This window comes from Gloeophyllum trabeum, assembly GCF_000344685.1.
Source record: "Gloeophyllum trabeum ATCC 11539 unplaced genomic scaffold GLOTRscaffold_00004, whole genome shotgun sequence".
NCBI lineage: Eukaryota > Fungi > Basidiomycota > Agaricomycetes > Gloeophyllales > Gloeophyllaceae > Gloeophyllum > Gloeophyllum trabeum.
In genome coordinates, this window is record NW_006920413.1 from 1,606,664 (window position 1) to 1,631,230 (window position 24,567).

At 55.5% G+C, this 24,567-nt stretch overlaps 6 protein-coding genes across 6 annotated transcripts; 3 read left to right on the plus strand and 3 right to left on the minus strand.

Annotated features, from left to right (window-relative positions):
* Positions 1-93: 93 nt before the first annotated feature.
* GLOTRDRAFT_127665 (uncharacterized protein) lies at positions 94-891 on the minus strand (the record flags this gene model as incomplete). The annotated part of the gene is made up of 2 exons (XM_007866236.1): positions 94-642; positions 724-891. 2 exons carry the CDS (start codon positions 889-891, stop codon positions 94-96), a joined length of 717 nt encoding a protein of 238 aa, XP_007864427.1.
* A 950-nt stretch (positions 892-1,841) lies between these two features.
* Positions 1,842-5,194, minus strand: GLOTRDRAFT_58573 (LAG1-DNAbind-domain-containing protein; the record flags this gene model as incomplete). The annotated part of the gene is made up of 6 exons (XM_007866237.1): positions 1,842-2,458; positions 2,516-3,370; positions 3,421-3,609; positions 3,672-4,078; positions 4,147-4,257; positions 4,308-5,194. The coding sequence occupies 6 exons, from the start codon at positions 5,189-5,191 to the stop codon at positions 2,043-2,045; spliced, it is 2,862 nt and encodes a 953-aa protein (XP_007864428.1). The 3' UTR covers positions 1,842-2,042.
* A 5,560-nt stretch (positions 5,195-10,754) lies between these two features.
* Positions 10,755-12,837, plus strand: GLOTRDRAFT_58576 (uncharacterized protein). The gene is made up of 5 exons (XM_007866238.1): positions 10,755-10,816; positions 10,872-11,310; positions 11,362-11,781; positions 11,843-11,885; positions 11,942-12,837. The coding sequence occupies exons 2-5, from the start codon at positions 10,967-10,969 to the stop codon at positions 12,599-12,601; spliced, it is 1,467 nt and encodes a 488-aa protein (XP_007864429.1). The 5' UTR covers positions 10,755-10,816; positions 10,872-10,966; the 3' UTR covers positions 12,602-12,837.
* Positions 12,838-17,084: 4,247 nt separating this feature from the next.
* Positions 17,085-19,015, minus strand: GLOTRDRAFT_120537 (uncharacterized protein; the record flags this gene model as incomplete). Its single annotated transcript, XM_007866239.1, has 6 exons — positions 17,085-17,365; positions 17,441-17,733; positions 17,803-18,254; positions 18,321-18,719; positions 18,776-18,831; positions 18,885-19,015. 6 exons carry the CDS (start codon positions 19,013-19,015, stop codon positions 17,278-17,280), a joined length of 1,419 nt encoding a protein of 472 aa, XP_007864430.1. The 3' UTR covers positions 17,085-17,277.
* A 169-nt stretch (positions 19,016-19,184) lies between these two features.
* Positions 19,185-19,976, plus strand: GLOTRDRAFT_58578 (uncharacterized protein; the record flags this gene model as incomplete). The annotated part of the gene is made up of 3 exons (XM_007866240.1): positions 19,185-19,400; positions 19,479-19,557; positions 19,678-19,976. The coding sequence occupies 3 exons, from the start codon at positions 19,185-19,187 to the stop codon at positions 19,815-19,817; spliced, it is 435 nt and encodes a 144-aa protein (XP_007864431.1). The 3' UTR covers positions 19,818-19,976.
* Positions 19,977-21,324: 1,348 nt separating this feature from the next.
* On the plus strand, positions 21,325-23,068 carry GLOTRDRAFT_39188 (kinase-like protein; the record flags this gene model as incomplete). The annotated part of the gene is made up of 7 exons (XM_007865800.1): positions 21,325-21,465; positions 21,539-21,735; positions 21,805-21,958; positions 22,015-22,274; positions 22,327-22,569; positions 22,619-22,869; positions 22,920-23,068. The coding sequence occupies 7 exons, from the start codon at positions 21,325-21,327 to the stop codon at positions 23,066-23,068; spliced, it is 1,395 nt and encodes a 464-aa protein (XP_007863991.1).
* Between the last annotated feature and the right edge of the window lie 1,499 nt (positions 23,069-24,567).

The following is a 24,567-nucleotide window of genomic DNA, read 5'->3' on the forward strand; positions in this document are numbered from 1 at the left end:
TTGTAGAGTTGATATGGATGTACTTCTATTGTCATTAATAGATCGTTGCTTGCGACATGTCGGACGGTTCCGTGGGATGCTTGAGGTCAAAAGTTATGATCCGGCTGTCGTCGTCCGACTGCTATCTGCGTCCGGCCTCGTTCTCTTCCGCAGCGCAGACTCAGCATCTTCTGGGCTGGAGTCAGTCTCCCACATAACGTACGAGGACTCTCCGCTGCTGGAGCCCAACGATTCTTGCCATGATGCATCCCTAACCACTCCCTGCTGCTGCTCTGACATGGGTAACTTCGGTCGTCGATCGATCGTAGGGGAGGAGGGGCGAGAGCCAGCCGGAGAGAAGACACCAACGCCAGACAATTTCATACTGTCCTCCGTGGGGGTTACGAAATAGGCCTTGGGCATTTCAAGGTCGGGTTTATTGCGCGACAAGTTGAACCGAGTGTTGTGTCCTCGGTGCTCCCGCAGGGAGATGGGGTCCATGCCGGAATCGGACTCCGACAGGGCCTGGTGGGACTCGTCGCTCACGAGTATCGTTGGGTTGCTGTCTTTAAGCATAGACTCTGGCTTGTCAGAATCGCTGGTCGACGCTTTGGTGTCGTCCACAACGCCGAGGGTCCTCGCGATCACATAGGACGTCACGTCCTATTTGAATAGCGTTAGCCACCCCAGAATGATATTAACGCGTCTATCCGTGATAACGACGAAAGCAAATAGAACGCATACCAGCAGCGTCAGCAGGACAAATGGTGCTATGGCCAGAAAGGCGAGGATTCGAAACGTAGACGCGGCTTTGCCAACCCAGGATGCAGGGTCGTAGTACACGAGATACTCGAGGTACCACGTCCAGAGAACATAAGGAAACGATGCCGTAGTAGTGCTGCTGTCCGTCATCGAAAAGAGCAGCTTCTAGTAACTGTTTGCCGGATAGGGTACAGCAGGCAGGCAGGCCCAGATGGGCGCAGTAATGATACGCTTCAGAGACAATATTGGTGAGGCTACGGTGCACGGTATACCGACGGCATCTCCTGTTTGGCAATGTTTGTGGCTATGGGTCCGCCACAATTATCGGTTCCTTACAGCTTCAGGCCCGTACCGGGTACAGTCCTACTATTCGTCTCCTATCTGTCTTCTAGGAATACCCTGCGGAAGATATGTCATTTTGGAACGTTCCGTCCTCCATATGTTTTAGTGAAACGGAAGTTGAGGAACGTTTCGATCCCGCGCTTCACAGATAACTTCATGTACTGGCGTTATCGGTAACCTACACGACTTTTGGATCTAGGATGACCTCGCATGCCGTATGTCCGCAACGAAAGGTCGTAAATCCGCGTCTGAGGAACGCCAACTTTGAACCTCCGCCCTCGGTGGCATGATCAGGTGCCGTATATAGCGTCCATTTGACTATGCTCTTAGCGCCATATGCTTAAGTATGATCCCCGTCCTGTGGTAGGCTTTACATACCATGACGGTATTCATAGATCTCTTCCGCCTTGTCCATTGGCATCTGAAGTCCAACAGATGATCAGGAACCAGCCTCTGTCAATGTCAGAACGGAACGTTCTATGCAATTCTCCATCATGTTTATCAGGAACGTATACCTTACACATATTTTTTTGATTGCGGCGCTCAACTTGACTTCGGGCTCGTAAACCGAACCGAGATGAAGATCTACCTCTGCGCGCCTGGGTCCGTCCCATATATCAACTGTATCTTTGGCTTACCCCCCCTGCAAGACAGAGAAGAATGATCATCACCTCACTTCGGCAATATCGGTAAGCAGATACCTGTAGCTGTCACTGTCATTTCGCGGAGATCACTCGCTCCGTCTGTTAAGATTCCATGCCGAAATGAGCTTGTTACTATAAGCAAAGTCCATGTAGTACAGATCATAATAGTGATGCCCTAGTAACACAGGAAGGCCGATGCAATGTCTGCAGAGGAAGATTATACGATGCGACGGTGACAGCAAAATAACTATGCAAAAGCGAGTAACCAAGCCAACATGGAAAAAGGATGAATGCGACGACGAAAATAAAATAACACTAGGGATACAGGACATGCGAGGGGAAGACGACGCCGTCGTGCCTCACGAGTATTATTGGGCGGCGTTTCGACACGGGGCTCTCTGGGGGCAGGCATCCCAGGACCTCCGTACACCGGATCTCGACGTATGGAGAAGGCTCGGATCCAAAGAACACGCTGAGAGGATCCGATTTTGAAAAGTTTTCGCCGTACACCGTCAGCATCTTCGCGGCAGCGGGGTTGGGCTTCGCCATCGCAGCCCGCGAGGCGGCGCAGTTGGACTTGGGCATTTCAGAAGCCCGATCTGGGGGGAGGTACTTGACGACGGCAGGGAAAGGCGTGACGGGCTTCGACGGGATGGGGAACGACCCTGTCTGCGGCGCGTTCTGGTTGTCGAACAGAACAGGCGGGATGTAGAAATTATACCGCACTTGGTCTGCACAAATCCAATATTAGACAAACTTTGCGAATGTGCGGAGGGAAAATCGTTTACCTGTGCCAACGATCGTCCACACGCTCGTCTCGCCAATATCCACTTGCCACAAGGCTCCAGAGGACGGGCTGAGCTCCCCAGCTGACGTCCGCCGGGCCGGCGACGAGCCAGAGCCCGCGGACGTGGGTCTGCGCCGCCCACCCTTGACCGCGCTGTTTTTGGTGATCCCACCCGTGCTCGAGCTCCCCCGCTTCATCTTCTTGACGCGCCCGCCGTCGTTGGACGGGAAGTCAAGCGACATGGGGGACGCCGGCGCGCTCTCGCCCGTCCCCGCGTGCGCAAAGTAGTCGTTGGAGCTCGAAGCGAGCGACGCGGGGGTGGAGACGACCGGGGAGCCGGGGATCACCGGCGACTGCAGCGACGGCGACGTCGACCCGCGGTTGTGGTTGCCGACCCACAGCCGGCCGTCGGTCGGCCGGTACGTGTTCACCTTCTCGCCCATGCAGGAGAGGAAGGCGCCGGTCATGCCTGGCGTGCCCGGTTCAGGCATGCCCTTGCCCGGCTCGTACACCTCGAAGGCGATCTTGTGCAGCTGCGAGACAGGATCACCGCATACCTCGCCGGGCACGCAGTAGTGATCTGCAACACCCTTGGCGCCCTCCTGCAGGCCTCCCCCCACGACAGTGGTGCCGTGGTCGACCTTGCGGATAATGAGGATAGGACTGACCACACCCGAGGTCAGACATTGCAGAACGACCGTCTGGTTGTAGTAGATGGGGATCTGGGATCCGTTGTTGGTGAAGGGAATAGCATTAGGAGGTGGAGACGGATATTCAGGGTGAGGTGGGGGTGGTGGCGGGGCGTCTATACCACCAGCGGGCTTGTTGACGTCGACAATGTACATAACAAAAGGATCTATTATACTTCAATTAAAATTTTGATCATGCTATTGAAAAGGCACTCACCCCAACTAGCAGTGCGAGCAATGAATGACGGCGTGGAAGACCGCGAGCGATGGTCAAGGCCCATCAATGGGGCGCCATCGGAGCCCTTGAACGCAGACCCGGATCCCGACACGCACAGGTACTTTGTCGACACGGTCTGCGACCTGAGTCGGTGGAAGAGCGACACCGTCGACCCATGATTGATGCACACTGTTAGGCCACCGATTTACTTGAGTAATGACATCAAAACTGGACGGCGGGAGGGCACTCACGCTCGAGGTTCTTCGCGCTCTGCCTCTTCTTGGACGGCTTGCTGATGACCTTGATCGAGCGGCTCGCAAACGTGCCGATAACGCGCTCGCCCGCGTCGTCGTCCGACGCGGGCGCCATGATCTTCACGAGCGCCTCGACCTTCTTCTTCTTCTCGTCGACGTCCGAGATGAAGAGCTGCTTGCCCACGCAGCGCCCGATGTACGTCGTGCCCGCGGGCGGGTCGCTCATCTCGAACGACTTGCCCGCGGCGGACGTCCACTCGATGTTGCCCTCGGGCGGCGCGGGCTCGCCCGAGATGGACACGACGACGCGCGGCGGGCAGAGCTTCGGCTCCTGCCCCCGGCGCATGACATCTGACCACCACGAGTTGCCGATCATGATCGCGGTGGGAGGCGGGCAGAGGAACCTAGAAAATTAAAGAGACCCGAAGTTCAGCCATGTCCCGGGCAGTTTCTCCGCGGAAGCGCGACTGACCTCTTCTCTGTGCCGTACGACTTTTGCGCGACCTTGCTCGACATGACGATGACCGTGCGTTCGCCGAAGGCGAGGCGGTTCGGCGTGCGGACGTACTGGTCGAGATAAGGCCTGTGTTTTCATGAGCGTGGGCGTTTCGGTGGCAGACAGTGCGTACTCACCGGATGAACGTTTGAAGGTCGTTGGCAGAGTTGAAACCCCCCAGACCGCGGATGCCCGCGAGCAGGTGGTCATCCGAGCCCATGCTCAGCCGGAGGTCGTTCTGGGGATTCGGGTTCATGAATTGCCCGTCGTCGAAGCCGGGGATGCCGTTTGGCCTGAAATGGGTGGCTTGGGGAGAGACGCCCTGCAGCATCTCGTGGTGGCCGTGGTGCTGCATCTGCGAGGGGAAACGCGAGTCCATCGGGAAGCGCCCGAGGTGCTGCGCGGGACCGTTGAAGCCAAGCCCTAACCCACCGTTCACGCCGACCGCGTAGTCCTCGTGAAAGTCCGAGGGGAAGTTGCTGTTTGGCAGGCGCCGGTCGACGTCGGGGAAGGGGTGCTGGCCGGGAAAGTCTTTTGAGATGACGTTGGGGCCGAGGTTGCCTGGAAAGACGGGCGAGTGTTGGATGCTAGGATCACTGGGTGTCAGCGGCGATACTTTACCGCTACTGTAGGAGGAAGAGAGGCTGTGGATCATGTCGTACGAGTTACTGTTGACGCCGTGGAAGGAGTTGACGGAGTCGGCGAAGGACGGGTGGGAGTACATCTGGTCGCCGGCCATGGCATACGAGGGGCCGAGGGAGGACGAGGAGGAGGCGTTAGTGCGGTAGCGCGGGCTGGCGAAGCCGTTGGCGGCATGGGGGGCGTTGGAGAAGAGGTCGAAGGGGTGGGCGGGCTGGTCGGGGACGTCGAGGTCGGTGTGCTCGAAGGGGTGGGCGGGGGCGCGATGGGCGGGATGGGCGTGCGGGGAGCTGGGGTGATCGAGCGGGTTGAACTGCTGATCGAGGTCGTTGTTGAAGAGGGCGGGGTGGTTGTGGTGGGCGGCGGGCGGGGCAAAGTCCATGGACAGGCGCTTGTCCCGCTGGCTGGCGGCGGGGTTGAGGATGTCGGCGAGGTCCCAGCGGGTCAGCTCAGACGGCGGTGGCAGCGGACGAGGCGCGGCGGAGGCGTCGCCATCGACATTCATGCCGAATTCTGATCGGCGTTCGGCACTTGCCGCGTGCGCCATCCAGCTTGGTTGGGCCATGTTCAGCAACGGCCGTTGCGCGTTCGACGTTGGCGGCGGTGTGTCGTGGACAGACGTCCGCGCTGCACCAGCACCATTAGACACGGGCATCCTGCCTTGCCAGTCCGATTACTCACCTTGGCGTGCGGCAAGGGTCGCCTGATGGTGTTTGTTATATACGCCAAATCCAGGCCGTATTTATCCCCGGACCCTGTACACAAAGAAGCCAAGATCGAGGCGACTCTCCACTCGGATGGAGGCGTGGATGGTGGGATATTAGGCGCACACGAACTGACTTTATATCGAGCTCGAATCGAGGTCCAGCTGCCATCCCAGATCTCTCCTTACGGCACCCCCTCGCACCGGCGAATTGGCTTCAATTTGCCGTATGCGCCGGTAAACCTTCGTGGCCCTCCATCATTTGCACGCCTTCTCCTGTCAGGTTCTATCATCCTCAAAATACGCATTCCCCCCCGAGTCTCTTCCACGAGAGAAACCTCACAGAATTGCGGGGGACCCGGGCTGTACCCCCGCGATATCAGCTGTCTCCAACTGCAATAATACACATAGGCTACCGTCCCCACTCGCCCGCAGCTCTGGAACCACCAGCCCATCTTGCGAGCCTTCTGTCCGCTCCGACAAGTGTTCACCTCTTCCCCGATTGGCTCGTCCGCGCGAGACCTTGTGACTCTCGCTTTCCGAAGCGCCATACGTTACCTTGTCGGCGGATATAGCCTTCTTGTCTATCTACGTGGAACGCAGCTGCGTTGGGCATCAATCACCTTTTCGACAGTTCTCAACAAAGGCGCGCGGGGCCTGCCGGTGCGTATAACCTCCTTCGCGCAATCAATCTTGGGTAATCTTGAGTTACCGTGATAATCGTCGCCGGGTGGCCCCTGCCAACCTCACGTCACGCCCACAAATGAAACGCGACGCGTCACGCCCCTTCTGTCCAGGGTTTATCGGTGTTAGTTGATCCATAACACCACGTCCGCTGCAGACTTACGTGTCCGGGCTCAAGGCTGACAGTTCGCATGGCCTTCTCGTGTGTTCGGCTCCAACGTCGCCTTAGAAAACGACCAAAGGAAGATCGACAGATTTCCTCTCCAGGCCCGGCTTCTGTGCCTTTAGGCATGTGCCATCCACCCAACTCTGTTTATAATGTAGTGCGCCGCTAGCCAAACCACTCGAAGCACGCTCCATGGGCGGGTTTCACCGAAATCCTGACGAGAGGGTGACGGCATCCTTGTCATCCAGCCGCATGACCACGGAACGCTCGGTCGTCCGGCTCCGTTGCATCACAGTCACTGCGGACCAGCTCAGCCAGAAGACAGGAAAAGCATCTCTCTGTCAGAGAACAGGAGGACGCTGTCCGTTATGTTATGTTATGCAGCGCAGACTAGGATGATATAGGATAAAGAGACTGACCGCTCAAATTAAATCCGGGAAGCGCAGAGCCGGCATTTCCGCGAAATGACAGGATACGCGGGCTGGTCAGCTTTGATAGAGGGCTACCGCGGCGGCTCGTCTAGTCTAGAGCATTGCCTAAAGGCCTGATTTCTGTGATCGCACCAGATAGAGCGCGAGCGGCGAATGCACCGCACCACGCGTCATGGACTTGTGGCATGATGGACCCACCTCAAGGACTCGGTGCTGCAGATAGGCTATTGCTAGGAGCGAGCTGACCGACAGTGTACGGTGGACCGGTACATTATACAAGCGACGTGAACGGGTCCCAGTATGACATGAACGGCCGTAATTCGAAGGTCGAAAGGTAAAGATCCATAGGAATCCAACGGGGGCATTTGCAAAGAGGCGCGGTTAGCACCGCGGCTTGCAATTGCATGGTGCTGCTTTGCAATGCTTATCCAGTAGGAGAAACTCACGTCCAGGAGGTAGGCCGACCCTCCTCTCCGGATTGTGTGATAGAGGCCACGTTGAGCTCGAACCTGGCCCATTTGCTTCCGCGTCGCTCCCATATTGGGCGATCTTGATCTGTCCAACTCGCGCTTCTCGTCGCCCGGCATTCCCCGGTACCGGAGACTGCCTCGCAGACCCGACCCGGGTTTTAATGTGTTAAGATTAACGCCAAGGCTGCGGACGCCAGGCACATCGGTGCAAATAGACACTTGCTGACTCAAAACGCGCTCATTATTAAGAAACCGATCCATGTACGATCCTGCCGCCCCCACCCGTCGGTCGGACGCGTCGGACAGTCGCCCTCTGCCAGTAGCGGGCGGTCTTCAAATTCATTTCGTACTGCTCGGAATGTCGTATACAGAGCTTGACGACATGACGTAGACTCTGAGCGTTCTCAGATCGCTCCGACTCGCACCAGGCGGCCTGAGTACTCACGACATTTGCTTTGCGATCTGCTGACGGCCCGCTGGTGGCAGGAGGAAACGTCCTCGCCCGCTCACAGCAGTTTCTCGGGCAGACAGAGTTTCACATCGGGATCCCCGAGGCGCAGCGTGAATCGCAGTGCCAGTCGTGCTATCGCGCACTGCTCTGTCGTTGGATCCAAGATTAGTACAGTACGCATCAGCACTCGTAGAAGTAGCGGAGGTGCATACGTAACTTCGGGTGTCCGATCATTCATTCAGTATCCCGAATTCTCTATGGGCATCGCCGTTGCGTACTGTCAGCCTTCGCGCTGGATGATTAACAGTGTTGTTCAATTTATTAATAGCATCTGTAGGTTCTCACCTTGGTTACCATCGCCAGCGGCTGCCGTAGAGTAGCAAGAAATCGGGAGATGTTGGGCAATCCAAGTATACAAACTGAGGTGATCAGCCGCCGGCCTCCCACTCAGCCGCAGCGCCCTCATAGCAAGACTGAATGAAATCTCTCCCAAATCTGAAGCTTTGATGAGCGTTGACGTACGGCGGAGTAAGTGCCTCATCAGAGCGGGAGATTAACCCACCGGCCGGCAAGTCAAGCGGGTAGGCGGACCGCTAGTCAATTGTACATCGTTGAGCTGATGGCATATGCTGCTGCGACATACGCATGATGGACGCTAGTGGCTTCAGATGACGGAGACAGGCCAAACTCTGACTGCACACTCTGCGAAGCAGACGTCAGATGCCACACGTTTGAGAAGAGTTTGAGTTTAGCAGGACGCACAGAAAGCTTGAAGAACACTGGGATAGGTCTGTACCGACTCTGCTGTCCTCTCACGGCGGGACAATGAGTCAAAACACATGCCATTGGAATAAGCTATGACAAAACGAGGAGGCAGAGCATTTGAGCACTGGCGAGCAACGGCCAACGAATATGATCTTACCTTCGGGGATTCATTGCTGCGCAAATGCTGGCACAGCTGCGTAACGGAGCCCCGGGATCAAGGAGAAGGCCAGTCGGTGTCACTCGAGGCGGGCAAGGGGCTTCAGCACCCGAGCTATGTTTCACTAGACAGCTGCAGCGGTAGGATCGCGGAGGAAAGATGAGGTGGCGCAACTGACGCAGAGGCATCGCAAAACCTGTCAAGGATAGTCCAGCCACTGTTTTCCAATAATTGCAACACTGCACCTCGAACGGGGGACTTGTAGGGGCATGCGCTCCTCGAGCAACATACCTCTCGGACCGCTGAGGAGAGGAAAGATAGAATACCCAGGGAAGCCTGTTGCTTCCAACGCCACAAAGGTGGCCATAGGCAGCTCCAGTGAAAGGCGGCCCAAACACAGCGGACTGAATTAACGGCTTCGTATCACCGACGAGCGATGTGGGACTGTACGCGCCAAAAATCACATACGCGTTGTGTGCAGAAACTCGAATGTACGAAGAATCAAAGACGTACAGATCCACAGTATCCTGCAGGGATAAAGCCTCCGGCTTCCCCCGATTTCCGACGCCTGGGCAAGTGCACCGGTTCGGACTGTTTTGCCATGTGTAATCAGACCAGCCAGTGTCTGGCCTTCGAATTTAGAGTTAGAGGGTATTCGGCATTGTCAGGAATTCTACTTACTGCAGAAGCTACGCGACAAGATTTCATTTCTGGCGGTGATTCTCCGACGAGCAACGCGTCCAGGAAAATGGAGTCCCCCTATCCCTGCGGCAAGGATCACGAGATGGATCGCTCGCTTAAACGACCACCAAAGGGAGCCTTCTGTACTCAAGCGGTGACGCCTAGGAGTAACTTCGCAGATTTGTTAACAGTCAGACGTGATGATCGCTAGTTTCGAAGAATACGCAGGTAGAAAGGGGCGGTATCAAGGGCGTACCATTAATAACTGTGATCCATCATGGTGAAAAGGATCCACCGATTTTTCCGGACTGAGGACGCTACATTTCAATAGGGTATTCAAAGATGCTTGGGTTCCACAGAACCGAAGCGCTCTACCACAGCGCAGGCAGAACAATTGTTGCAGACCTATTTTTGTTCTGAAGAAAAAAGCCAGGCCACTTGATATATCTGCTTGGACCCCATCTTGTGGCTCAAGGAACGAACGTACTGGCTGGGTCTGAAAGATTTTGACTACTCATCGAGTACCTGGACCTTCAGTAGGGTATGTCTTGACATAAATCTGCATGCCCCGACATAGCCTCGTCCTTCTGAGGATACGGATTGGAGGCAAATGCCGAGAAGTTCTGCAACACATTCGCAATGCCCGTTGGGACCGAGCTCCATAGCGCCATTCGGGGGGAGAAATGACGCTCGGTCCCGTGAGACCAGACGTAGAGATAGACTCAGCGTAGGAATTTGGGGCTGCCTTCGGTATTTTTGGGAGCGGGCTATGTTACGTGAGTCCGTTGAGAATGTACCTCCCGCACGAGTGATGGTACACCGGTGGAGGAGACCCTCGGGCACGCCGCCGATGGAGAGACAGGAACCTTTTCATGAACGCAGGCGGAGTCGGAATGCGATGCCAAAGGTGCGCTAGTGCGATGGATGTGGCTCTTGAGCCACGATAGACCAGTCTAGACTTTGGCATCGGTGAGACTGACCCACTTTTCATTTTTACGTACAAGCATTGGCTGTATATAATACACCCGAGAGTCGTCGTAGCGTAGGGACCGGAGGACATTCCTCGAACGCAATGCATGAGGAACGGTACAGACCGTATAAGCACCGAGGCTTGCGCACGTAAAAGGGCTCTGTCTGGCGGTGTTAGAGTTCCCGTATTCACAACGTCCTGCCTTCCCGAAGCAGTTGTGAGATTAAAAGGCTAAAAGCAAGCGTTAGTCGAAAGCAGACGAACGATCACGGAAAGCCAACAGACTGCAAAATAGCCACCCGTCTCACGAGCCACCCACGTGGCCGAGGTACCGAATGCCGCTACCGTAGGCTCTGCAACCGCGTCCCTTGTGACAGAGATCCGTGACACGATCTCTGTAGTTCACCGCAGTGTCGCCTCGCCAACGTCGTGCGCCAGGTCTCCCTTCGTCGACACCGGCGACGAGCGCGTCCTCTTCACCGTCGAGCGGAACGACGACGGCTGCCTATTTTGAGGAGCTGGCTGCTCAGTAAGCAACGTCCTCCATCGACCATCTAAGAATCTGATCTCAGCAAAGTTCGAAGAGTCCCACGAGTCTCCTCGGTTGATTCCTCACTCTAAGCTTGTTTTCTGGAGAGGCACGGGATCATTGGTCAGCGTCTTCTGCAGCACAGAAACAATGTCGACCGGGTCCTATCGTCTGCAGACCGCCCGCGCGCGGCCCACACCCCCGCCTCTGCGATTCAATAACACATCATCCAAGGCCATCGTCGCCGCCAACGATAACAGCGAACCACTCCTTTACGACCTTCCTTCGGCCAAGTCTCCGCCCCCAACCAGCGGCACCTTTGCGTCCAATGTATCAAATGCTACCTCCCCGACGTCACCCACCTATACGGGCCGTCCACGAGGCGGTAGGGGTCGCAGGATGACCCCTCCGCCTTCTCATGCGCGATCTACTACGCCATCTCGTGGCGTAGCTCGCAGCGATGTCGAAGAATTTGGTGAATACTGTAGAAGATGGTGCGAGTGTCGCTGATTCTTGTCTGCCGTGACAGCTAACATGGAGTCAAGGTATTACAATCAGGACGAGGAGGCCGGCAGGCTCATGACCCAGATCCTATCTACTCTTCCCCACTCACAGCGAGCCCCTTTTGCGAAACTACAAGCATCTATCCGCTCGAAATATCATGCACATATGAGCGCCAGACGTGCAGCTGAATTCCAGGCGCATCTTAGCGCTACCCATCCAGGAGGGTCCTTGATGCCCCATTCGCGCGCGAATCCATCTGGACCTCTGGCTAGGAAAGAGCGATACGAACGATTCGACAGGTTTGTGAAGACATGGTGTACTGTGGGCATGCCCGGCACCAAGCCCTTCTTTGAGGGACTCTGGGCTGTCATGAGATTGCAAGTTCTACCAGAGGACCTTGGTGGGGCAGGTCCATTCAGAATAGAGTGGGAACTAGATGATGCTGTCTTCAAGGAAGCCGCGTGCGTCCGATTTGCTTTATTGACATGCACAAATATTAACAGATATCTGCGATCGTCGTAGTGGCAAGGACTTCATGCTTGAGGCTATTGACGTCCTCAAAGGGGTGAGGGTTAATCTATAACTCACTATTCTAGCTCGCTGAATCTGAATCTGATGCAGGTCTTGGCTTTCGAAGAAGTACCCTCTTCTCGACGTTCGAACAGTTGGAATTCGTTTTCTCCGCTGTCACGTTCACATTCACGCTCCCAATCACAACCTCTCCCTTCGTCGGCTCCCACGGATACCCAACGACTCCCTGTGCCTAGTGTAGGGCATGTGAAACGTCCAAGAGCACCCAGCGATCCATTTTTAGATACCCCAGCCTTATCGCGCTCACTAGCGTCATCTGCATCTAACTCGTCGTGCGGTACTTCCGGCGCTCTCTTAGCCGCGGCGCCCGAGCAGGATCCACCAAGCCCTGCCTCGGTTCCGGCAGACACTGAGGACGTGCCGGTGCCGTCATATGGTGATTACGCGCTGAACGAAGACGACGAGGAGGAATATCTACGGACGTGGACGTCTCCAGACCTGCCGAACCCGGAATATCTATCCCTATTGAAGGTCTTCCCTTCATTTATCACCAGGAGAACTCTTCCCCGCTTTCCTGTGACTACCGGGAAGGGCAGACCTCTGGATTTGGAAGAAGGTGAAGATGAGCCCAGGAGAGAGGTACGGTGTGGCACTGGGATCATGTGGGTTAGTTCCAAAGAACGGTGCGACGGTTGGAAAGGCAGCTGGTGGGATAGGTTCGTGCTCTGGTGGCGGAAAATATTCTGCTAGCTGCTCTGAAGCGTCGACGGACCATGGCATGTTTTCTCAGGCACGGCGTCTTGGACTGTCCGTTATTTAACTTATCTTTGGTATTGCGCCCACAACCCGGGTCAGTACTAGTACCACATACTCTAGGACCTGGCTTCCGTCTCTCTGGTGCTGTTAGCGATATCATCTATGCGGTGCATGCACTGTGTGCTCGCGGTCCGTTATCTTTTGTATCGGACACTCGACTGGCTTTGGACGATACTATTTACTATGTATTGATTGTCATCTGCACTGTCAGAAATGTTGTTTACGGTTCAGCGTTGTATGTCCTCTTGTGTGCTTTGTTCTCGACATACCAGCGCGCTCGATGAAACTGTAGGTGGGGAATTACGACTGGTTGGGTACTTCAACTACTTACTGTGGATACAGGTAGATCTGCTCATTGTGGCATGGCAGCTCGCACGTGGGCGACCGAGGTTCTCACCTTCCTAGATCCGAGTGTGTGCCCAGCCAGTGTGTCGGCAAAGATCTAGGTGTCAACGTGCTGCACGAGCGAATTCGCACCTCTACGCCGGTAACTCGCATTCCATCCTGACATTGGGTCGTTGGGATGATTCCGCTTCCATGTCCACAAAGCTGAGGTCGCTCATCCTCGGCACGCCGCTTTATGGATGTGCCGAGTACGAAACTTGCAAATGCGTCGCACTCGGTGACATTCGCTGCGTATTTCAGCTCCTACGATGCTTAACTGGTGTCTCCTTCATATTTGAAACGAATTGAGGAGGAGAAAAGACAAAGGTAAGCATCACCCTGGTTCGCTGCTGGACAATTTAGTCAATTGTATGCCAAAATAGCTGCAGGACGATGTAGCGTTCTGCTGACCCGCAGAATCATGCCCGAGCCGAAGCTAAGTACATCACCAATGCACAGAAGCACACGATACGTAAATTAGCGCTTCGGCTTCTGAAATACGCGATCGTGGCGCTCTGGACTGGTGAATATTCGGCGATGCTGCATGATGCACCTCCGGAAAGTGCCTGTGCCCTGCGCGGCTGCAGAAATATCACTTCTGACCATGAAGTAACCCACTTGCGTCGGTCGCGTCCTTCTCAGCTTCTCAATCCATGTGCTGACTCACCAGTATTCACTGTCCGATCCTTTGGATGTTCAGCGGCCCGGTGCATTGTGCTTAGCTTTGCGTTGATTGGATTGAGGTCCAGAGACCATCCTTCTACATGCCTATCTCAGCCGGTAGATAAGCCTGCCAAATATACCTGCTACTGGTTGTCTTGCATGACGGCACCGGTGCGTATCGCACCATGGGCCTGCATATCGCGTCCAGGACAGCAGCGCGGATACTAACGTAAACATTGACCACGTAGGTCAGTATAAAGGATGACGGTATTCAAGTTCTTTGTCCCTGAGCCAATAGGCGGACTCGAGTTTGCTATACCATGGTTCTGCTGTGCAGTCTAACCTTCTCTGGTGTTATACACCTCTGCCAGCGATTTACGGAAGTCTTGGATCACTCTCTACATTGGTCCATCTGCCGGAGATCTTGCTAGCTGACAAAATCTACTTTCAGCTATGTGGACAGTTGGCCGCGCGGACTAGTACGGCATCGGCATGAAACAGAGTGAATAGATGTTTTGCAAGTCCAAACAGCAAGCTCTGTCACTTAAGCTGTCGATGTCCGGCTTTCATCTGACATTGCCCGCGCGCTGACCCCGCAGTCGTAGGGAATCGAGCGGTCCAATTTATCATGCAGTGTTCATCGAACATGAATGCTCGCCGATATGAGTCAAGGACAGCCGGGAGGTCTGGTTGTCGGCGTGAAGATCAGTGGCTGTCACAAAGTACGTCTGTTCCAGTAGGGCATGATCTGGCGTTTGTTTGCTACCTTGCTCCTACTGCGCCATAATCGCTTCAAGACCTGTCGTGTCCTCTATTCCCAGCTGTCTTCAATTCGTACGGCACCTGGCACCGGCATCTCCTGACGACGCGAAATCTGCCTTTCCTTGCCGCCGTGACAGCTGGAGCTTTCAAACCTTCGAGGGAGTGTTCAAAGCGAATGGCCCTGGGGTTCCTAGGATGCAATTTAGCTCTTTGTCCCCAATTCCTCACCGACGACTATTACTGTACCAAGTTTGAGCCGAAGGTAGTGCAACTGGCCCAGTGACACCTCGCGGAACCATCTGTCGCCCCCGCGAGTCCCTGTTCATTCGTGTCTAATTCGTCGTTCACGACACAGCGTGAAGTGCTCAGGTCCTCCACTATTTCCGTCCCCCGCTCCAGCAAGCGCCTACTGTCCGTGCAATTCGGACTCTATCAGTAGGTCCCATACTGCATGTCTCATCTTACCCCTTTGCATCGAGTTGAGATGGATGTTCCTACTGGACCGCAATAGCGGTCATTTGTAATTCAGGGTCTGGAAACGCAAGGTTTGAATTAAACGCTGCAGCTTGTTGTTTGGTAGTTGTCACCCTCTCCTGTTCTCTGACCCAGAGTCAGTATGACACGGCTGTGCACGTTGCCGTATCTTCATGAACACTTCCCCGACACAACCTTGTATGTATTGATTTCACTCCTCTAACATAAAATATCTCATCCCAGTCCCCTTGGGACAGCAACGGTCTTAACTTGGTTCAAGGGGCTGAGTCTTTACTACCCCTTTCATTTAGACGGACTTGGCACATTATGGACTGTATATTAATGACCGTTATCCCTTACACTCTTCAGAATCCGTGGATGCGGCGGTCTGACCTCGGGTTCATCTTCAAGATATTCCATGTGTAGCAAAGAGGATGAACGACTTGATATCCTGTCAAAGCGTACATTTACGCCACATTCCGCCGAACTCAGGTCCACCGCCTATGTTTGCATAAGTTACGAACCTACGTTGACACGGCGCTTCCCGTTAATCCGGAATATTATCATCAGATAGCAACAGTCCAGGCGCTAATTCCCGCTCGTCGTCGCGGTCCAGCGTCGACTGGAATGCGGGATATATTGATAACACAGGTCTGGAACAGCTGTGGCTCCGTGTCTCTGGAACAATGAAGCTTGACGAGTATGCCTACAGGGCATTGCCATAGACCGCTCAGTAGCGGGCCGGTACCAATTGCTCGTGTCGGTGATATGTGATAGAAGTCGGTGCAGTGGGGAAGCATGTGATCCGATGTATTGCGCGTACATGTATGACATCGGTGCTTGGACCAAGGCTTCTGAAAATAATACGTTTAGGCTCTTCGAGATCCGCTACAAGTGCCAACTATCTTAGTATCTATGCTCGTGGAGATGGAATTGAAGTAAGAACCACAGAATTATAGTATTCATCCGTCGATCACCTACCTGACTCCGCGCACTGGCAAGTATGACAGATATATCATCTGCAAGGATATACACAATACCCGTTGTATGTGCCACAGAGCTGCATGAGTATTAATGTCCATTCGTCAGAAGTTGATAGTGAACAAGCGGACTCACCTGCTCGGTTCGCATTCCATGGCTTGAAGCATGATCTGCGGGGTGAAGCTTCTATACGGAGATAATTGGAATTGCACCCGGGTACACTAGAGATCCCCTTACCTTGGGTAAATAAGCTTGCAAGAACACATGGCTATGAGAATCCGAGAAGCCAAAGCAGTTAATTTCCCGTCGAGCGCGAGACGTGGACGAAGAGAGGGGCTGTCTGGTTCTCCAAGATAACTGCCAGATTCAGTTGCGCAGTGAAAACATCGCGATGGGGCCGTAGTGGTCGGGCGTCCGCAAAATGAAGATGTCCTGCATACGGAAGAGAGGAGAGAGAGGTAATTCGTAAGAGCGAGCGGATCTGTTAACAGGGAAGAAGAAGCTACACGTATCACAATATTCGCCCGCTGTCTCGCATATCTTTGTGAGTAGTGGAAGTCCGTTCAATAAGAATGATGACTTTGCTCCCGCGTCACGTCAAAAAGCGCTGCAAGACATGGAAAGGATCTACTTGCGGGACCAAGTCCAACCGGATACATGGGCGGAATAATGGTGCCTCCGATCTATGGACGAAGCTGCGCTGTGAGCCAGGGGCATCGTATGCAATGATCTTACTCATCGAGCTACTCTCGCCCAATCAGCCCGAGGCAAACATGCCCCGGGCAATGCAGCTGGGCAAGATCATGCCACAAGAAAAAACGGAGAGGAAATAAGGATAGGCACCAGGCAAAAAATTCCACAGAGAAATTGAAGTGATAGTGGAGGTACATTGAAAAGGATAATTACCGTCTCGCCTTCGCTGCAAGCGTAGGAGAGCGCCATCCCGAACGGACATATCACCGGCAAGGCAGGAATCAGCGCATGACATAGAGCTGAAAAAGCGCAGGCAATTGACCAACGTGCAGGGCACACTTGCCATCCCCTCAGGGCAATGTGCAACTTCCTGCATGTGCCCCAAAGGTACGAGCCTCTCCGCTCATTCAACGCAGATATCGTACCAGCAGATGAATGTTACATTTGCCTGGTCCGTTATCTCCGTTGAACTAGCACGGTTGGTGAACGCGAGACAGCGGGTAGAATAAGAATTAACAAATATATAACAGCAGAAGAGACGGTGAGAAGTGAGAAAATGAGAAAATGATACAACTGTTAGCAAGAAATGAGCAAGCACAACACAACGGATGACCATGATGCAAAGAAGAGACCAAGCCAGGCAAACGAGGCACTCATCGTCGGGCCGCCGCCTTCAGCGCCTCCACAGTCGTCTCAAGCAGCGAGTTCCTCTCCTCCAGAATCTTCATCCTCTCCTTCATCCTGTACCAAGGGTGTAGCATCAGCACTCAGTTCTCCCGTTCGCAATGATACATCAACATGAAGAAGAGCACTTACTTCTCCACCGTCCCCTCGAGCTCCCCTATCCTCCTGGCCTTCACTTCGCAGCTCTTCTCCGCTGCATACTTCTTGCGCTCCAGCAGGTCGATGTAAGCTGGCAGGTCCTGCAGCTGCTCCACGAGCGCGCGCGCGTTCCGTGCGTTCCAGTGCATGCCTCCTCGGCTGAGGTGAGAGTGAGAGAAGGAGAGCTGGCTGACGGAGGGGGAGGGCGGCGTGTGCGTGTGCGGGATGTGCGCGGGGTGGGAGGCAAGGAGTGACTCGACTTCGCGGGTCGAGGACAGGTCGTCGTCCTGCATCAGCATTGATCGCCAGTCGTCAGTAACTGGCATACTCAGATACATTCCATGGAGGGATATTACCTGTCGGTTGTCGTACGCCCCAGGGACACTCATATCAGCATTCGCGTTCATCTCCGCCTCTTCCTGGTCGTCGTAGAACAATGCGCGCGCCTTGCCCTTCCCTTTGTTCCTGCTGGAGGGCGTGGGCGACCCAAGTCTTTCCATCGCCGGGTGGAAACGCCCTGCAGATGCGGAGAGGCCGTTGCCCGTCGTCGACGGCGGGGTGAGCAGCTCAGACGTGTGGTCGAGCATAGAGTCCTCCAATGACGGGTACAGCGGATCGCGGATCCGCGCACGCTTGCGGGCGCTCTCGCTGCGCCCCCGCGGGGGCGTGTGCAGTGCGGCGGAGTGCCCGAAGGTCGCGCGGTAGTCCGCCATGGCTTCGTCGCCGTCCTCGTCGGTCACCTGCGATTGCGGCAGCGATTGGGAGGATGCGTCGGCAAAGTCGGTCTGCATGCCGGCTGCGACTCTGTCTGCAGGGTGGTCGGCTTCGAGTCCGTGTTCGTGTTCATGTTCGTCTCCGCAAGCGCAGCACTGACCGTCAAGGTGTGTAGGAGCTACGGGTAAGGGGTGAGGTTGAGCGACGGGGCTTGGGCTAGGCTGGGGATCGGGCTGGCCGAGGGCGGCGTAGATTTCCTTTAGGCGGCTCGCCTTGGCTTGAGGGGTGGAGTGCGCAGCCGGGGTGCGGGGCGCATTGCTAGGACCTGCAGCTCTCGCAGGAGTGACTGGAGGCATAATATTGACCGGTGTGGACGGGGAGGGTGATGAAGGGGATAAGGGGCGTTTCAGCGAATTCCCGGAAACCTGTGGTGTCCGAGGAGCCGAGGTTGGTTCGGGCTGCGAGTTAGGCTGCGATTTCGACGGCGTAGAGGTTGGTGTAGAGGGAATTACAGGCTGATGTGCAGGGTGGTTCACTATTCTAGGGTCGTCGGCCCACACTGTAATCATTGTTTCAAACTACTGAAGGTAGGACTATGAAGTGGGCAAGACGTACTGAAGAACTTGCACCTGTCTGGGTCGTCTCTGCCCCTCACGCATCCGTAGAAGTCCCTGTAAGGTTTCCCAAGTTAGATAACCGTCCATTCAGCGTACCTGAGACATACCGGTTTGGGTTCTTCGGGGTGTAGCTTGTTCTCCTGGGTGCGGGTATGTTACAGTGGCATACGATGGTGCCGTCCTCGCGGACAGGATTAATCTCATGTACCCTTCCGTACGGTTGGGAGGATTGCGACATGAGACGATTTCAGACGAACGAGCAGTGCTGCCGTACTGCAACGTTCATAACACTCGGGCGCTAAACAGTGCTCGATCAGGGATCGACGTATATTGGTCCGTGGGAGGACAAGGTCCACGAGGGACCTTTGCGCGTCAGTGACTGCATCTCCTCGACTTTGCATTCGGCCATGTCGTCCACGACAGCGCCGTCCATCCACGTCGAGACAAAGTACGTTCCGCCGTCCGACTCGACGCTGCCCGCGCTGGCGCTGCAGGTAACGCGTCTGGTTGGGTCGTACATGCTATGGGTCGGCACGACCGAAGGCCCGTCCGAAGAAGTTGATACAGCACCTTTGCACGGATCTCTGGCTAAAGATTGGGCATGCGCCATGCCCCCAATCAGCGTACGTGCATACAGCTCTGCGATGGACCCTGGCGCACCCCATAACTCTCCCATCTGACTCGTCGTTCGCCGTCCAAAGTCGGCCTCGCAGGCCTCGGGCACGTCCATCTTCGCTTCCCCCAATGCGGATTTCGCGCTTGCCATGGCTCAGCGTCTGGGTGATTGCCCTGTTCATATCTGCTGCCCGTGAACCTTGTCTGATGAGCGTATTGTCTGCACCTGATCCCCGGTACGCCTGCTATCCGGCACCTACCCTGGTCCGGCTGTCCCGCACGCAGCAACGCGTTTCAAGAAACAGATATTCTTATCGATTGACGTGCCGCCAGCCTTTGTCTCCCTGGGCCAGGCGCCAAGGCTGCTTCTCGCGGTGGAGAGGGCCATCGTCGGTGCCCTCAAAGAGATGGAGCAGCTTCAGTAGCCGAGCAGTCGTAACATGCCTCATGCTGCGTGTATTTACTTGGAACGGTAGTATTAGGCTGGCTATCAGCGTCGCATGCTGCGTGGTTGTATAGTAGAAACATGAGACTAGAAATGCAACAAGGCTGGGAGCTGTGGCTTGAGGCCGTGTATAAGATGTGTCACGACACGCCTTGTGGCCGATATTCCAATCAATAACGCATCTGCAAGCCATCTCTGAGATCAAACCTGCACCTGGACTAACCGTGACGCGAGGCCGCCGCCGACGACCAGCACCATCGATTCGACGCCAGCGACGGCGCCCACGACTGCCGTGCCTGCCCAGGACGACGACGACGACGACACTGCCAGACACGGAAATTGGGAATATGTCGGAACCTGAACTGGCCTACATGACGGGAACAAACGACGACTTTGATCTTCCTCGCTGGCAGCCTCACCTTCCGCCACCACTCCCGACGTCCTACGACCTCTCGTCGTCAGCCCAGGCCGCCCAGGCCGCCGCCGCCGCCAACAACGGCAGCAACAGCAACGCCTATCTCTATCACAACCATCCCGCCGCCCCGCCGCCGCCGCCACCGCCATCTGGGGGCCCGTCTCTAGCCCACCGTCTCCCGCCTCTCAACCACGCCGCCTCGACGTCGGGCAGCACCAGCCGCCCGCCCCGCATCGCCCAGCTCGTCGACCAGGAGACCGGGCATTCTTCTCACCACTTAGGAGGGATCGGAGGCTTGGGATCAGGAGCGTTTGGCGCGGCGTCACCGTACGGGAGCTCGCTCGCGCGCAGCACGTCGCTCGGCGGCGCCACGACGAGGCGCAGGCACCAGCACCACCCCGCGGATGACCTAGAGGGCGCGTTCGGCGTCGACACCGACCAGCACAGCGCGACCTCCTCTTCTTCTGCGCAGCACCGGCCGCCGCCCCTGCCCGGCTCCTTCTACCCCGCGTACCAAACATCACCGCCCCTCGCGCCCGCGTCCGAGCCGCCGACCGCCGCCGCGAGCGACTCGTACCAGGATATGTACTTTAGCGGCGGCGCGCAGGCCCCGAAACGCTCGCAGACCCAGCACGACGCCAGCACGTCCGCCCGCCTCCCGCGCTCGCCACACCGCAGCGGCTCGTCGAACCCCGCGCTGCTCGACCCGTACGCGCCGCACTCGCAGTCGCAGTCGCCGTACTCGCCCACAAGCGCGTCGTACGCCTATCCCACGGGATCCAGCTCCTCCGCCTACTCGCACGCCCGCACGCAGAGCGGGACCGTCAAGGTGGAGGACTACAGCGCCGGCTCCGGCATCCCGTCGCCCTACTCGCCGCCCAATACGAACTCGGTGTACGGCGGCACGTACCCGATGGATACCTCTACGCCCGCGAACGCGGGCCCGCCCCCGCAGCATCTCAGCCCCCAGCCGTATATCCGGCCGTCGTCGCTGTCGACGCCGGCAAGCCCGCTTGGGTTCTCCCATTCGCATAGCCCGATCGGGAATTATTATCAGCAGGACGATCAGAGTATGATGGTGGATGGCCCGTCGGCCAAGCATGCGCAGAGGACGTCGGGGTTCAGGAGGGTAAGGGATCAGAGAGATTTGAGGCCGAATGTGAACCCACAGCCTGCGGGAAGGAGGATTGACTCGGATGGTAACTTCCTGTCGGTACGTCTTGTGCCTTTATAATCCTACTGAAACGTGATCATGCCCGGAATCCCAACTCACCCTGTTGTTGTAGCCACTCAGACAGCTTACGACAAACCTCGTGGATACCTACCACATATGCAACCCTCAATTTCGCTATGAGTCTACGCATAATCCACGGCGAGTGCTGACCAAGCCGAGCAAGCCGGTACATAACGATGGGTACGATAACGAGGACTACGACTATATCCTCTATGTGAACGACTGGCTGGGCACTGAGGAAGGGCACAAGTGCGTGGTGAACGTCGTTTGGCTTGTGTAGCGTATATTGACGAATGGCGCCCCGACTTGACTACACAGGTATTTGATTCTGGACGTCCTTGGCCAGGGAACGTTCGGACAGGTGGTAAAGTGCCAGAATATGAAGACCCATGAAGTTGTGGCGGTCAAGGTGGTGAAGAATAAGCCCGCGTATTTCAATCAGAGCATGATGGAAGTCACCATCTTAGAGCTCGTGAGCATGGGTTTTGTATACATACTGCCTTATTCTGATGATCTATGATCTGGCAGCTGAACAACCAATGCGATCCGAACGACGAACATCACATCCTGCGGTTGCATGATTCCTTTATCCACCGGAATCACTTGTGCCTTGTTTTCGAGTTGCTCTCGTCGAATTTGTACGAGCTCATCAAGCAAAACCAGTTCCAGGGTCTGAGCACCCAGCTGGTCAAAGTGTTTGCCGCGCAGTTACTTGATGCTCTGACTGTGCTCAAGGAAGCGCGGTTAATACACTGCGACTTGAAGCCTGAAAATATTCTGCTGAAATCGTGAGGACATCCTCTTCGACGTTCGGCGTGTTTTCTGATTTTGTTTTGCTAGACTTTCGTCGCCACAGATTAAAGTGATTGACTTTGGGTCGGCGTGCCATGAACGCCAGACTGTGTATACTTACATTCAGTCTCGGTTTTACCGGTCGCCGGAGGTTCTGCTGGGGAACCCTTACACGGCCGCCATCGATATGTGGTCGTTAGGTTGCATCGTAGTGGAGCTGTTCCTGGGATTACCTCTATTCCCGGGCACGAGCGAATATAACCAGATTACCCGTATAGTGGACATGCTCGGGTACGTCATGCGCCCGTTCCAGCTGAAATGCTACTAAGAATTTCCTCAGGATGCCTCCCCAGTACATGTTGGAATTGGGAAAACAGACGAATCAGTTCTTCGACAGCTATGCCGATATGTACGGGAACAAGAAGTACAGGCTAAAGAGCATCGAGCAGTACTCGCGTGAGCATAACACGCAGGAGCAGCCGGGGAAGCAGTACTTCAAGCATAACACTCTGCCGGATATCATCAACAATGCACCTATCCATCCGTACAAATCCTCGTCATCTAGAGCTAGCAGCCATGAGGTGGATAAAGGTGCGATCATAGCGGTCTCTGCTCTCGTATTGATCTCACACTATTACCAGAGATGGCAAATAGGGCATCGTTCATCGACTTCTGCATGGGCCTGTTGAACTTGAATCCACTAGAACGTTGGACCCCGCAACAAGCACGGGGGCATCCATTTATCACTGGGGAGAAATGGACCGGGCCATGGAAGGTACGTCCAATCTGAATCGGTAACGTCGTATCAAGTTCCTGACGATACTTCGTAGCCCCCTACAGACATCCGACCGACCCATAGCTCATCTTCCCCTCCAAAGAATACAACACCGGATCCGAAACGGCCTTATGGTGGTTTGGTCCCCTCTCAACCTAAAGGCCAACGGGCCTACCAAGACGCTGCATCATATAATCAACAGCTGGCTCAACACCAGGCGTACACTGCTCAAGCGGCCACTCAGGCTGCTAATAGCGCTTTCGCACGAAACCCGTACATGCAGCAACCCAACTCGCAATCGTCTTCCACCTATGTCACCCCTCCGGAGAGCGCCAATCCCAACTACTCTCAACAGCAGAACCAGTATTCGTCCCAAAACAATGGCCATCGGGCTGTGGCCGACCAATCATCACATGGCCACTTAGCTATCAATACCTCCGTTTCTCAATACCCCAGTCATGGCTCCAGTGGCGGCGGCGGCAATGTGAGTTCGCAGCATCTGAACCCGAACCCTCCAGCCGCGGCGTACTACCCCAATTCTCGAGCAAGGGCTAATACGATTAATCAGATGGACGCGGTTCCTCCTGCCCTGGCGCGGCTTCGACACATGACGCAGGACGTTATCGGAGGGCGCAATGCTCTAACTCCGGTCCTGAATCGCGAAGACGCGTTGAGGGAGTGGGAGCGGAGGCAGTCGGGAAAAGCTGCTGCTGCCCAGCCTTATCCGGAGTTGGAACACCTGCACCAGCAAGCTGAGCTGGCCAGTGCAGGCGGGCTGTACAACTGGGGACACGCCAATCAGGCTCGGTATCACCCGCCAGGAACATCCAAGTTGGCTCAGTCTTATGGCCCTCCTAACAGCGCCCTCCTGAGCGACGATCGACGAGATGCCATCATGTCAAACGTCAGGTCCGCTGCCCGAGGAGACAATGCGAGCTTCGGTGCATCTGCGTCGAACCCGAGCTATTCGGGTTCCGGCGGTAACCGATATGCACCCGCTAGCTATGCTCAGCAACAGAGTCCTACATCTCCTTTCGACTCTATTGAACGCCGGACCGATATCGGTACCTTGTACGTGCCAATGCAGCCGGACCAGTATCAGCCTTACCCCGCTACGGGTGGGGGCTCACAGCAACCGCGCCAGGCCGCGCAGAACATAGCCCCATCGTTCTACTCGGGAGGTGTCGTTGCGTCTGGGCAGCCGTCGAACGGAGTCGGAACTCAGCGGACCACTTTTGGGGCCCTGGATGGAGGGCAGGGGGCTGTGAAGGACAGTAGAAGACATAGTGGAATGGACGTTTGGCCTCGGTGAAGTGCGGGCTGGCTCTGTATGTTGATCTTTTTCTCGAATCCGTGACCGAAGCCAGATGTGCTCTTGACAATGTTATTCGCAATCGTACACCATTCCGCATCGCTTATATTTTGTCTGCATTCAAGCTATTACCATCTGCCATTCCCGCATATGTATGCCATTCAGGCACTGTTGTCTGAAGCAATATCTGTTTTGACTTAGA

What these genes read in the sequence shown, in the direction of transcription:
- GLOTRDRAFT_58576 (XM_007866238.1), top strand. Translation starts at nt 10,967, where the DNA reads ATGTCGACCGGGTCCTATCGTCTGCAGACCGCCCGCGCGCGGCCCACA. An exon ending in GGTGAATACTGTAGAAGATG is followed by an intron (nt 11,311 to 11,361) that starts GTGCGAGTGTCG and finishes CATGGAGTCAAG; the next exon opens with GTATTACAATCAGGACGAGG. An exon ending in CTATTGACGTCCTCAAAGGG is followed by an intron (nt 11,886 to 11,941) that starts GTGAGGGTTAAT and finishes AATCTGATGCAG; the next exon opens with GTCTTGGCTTTCGAAGAAGT.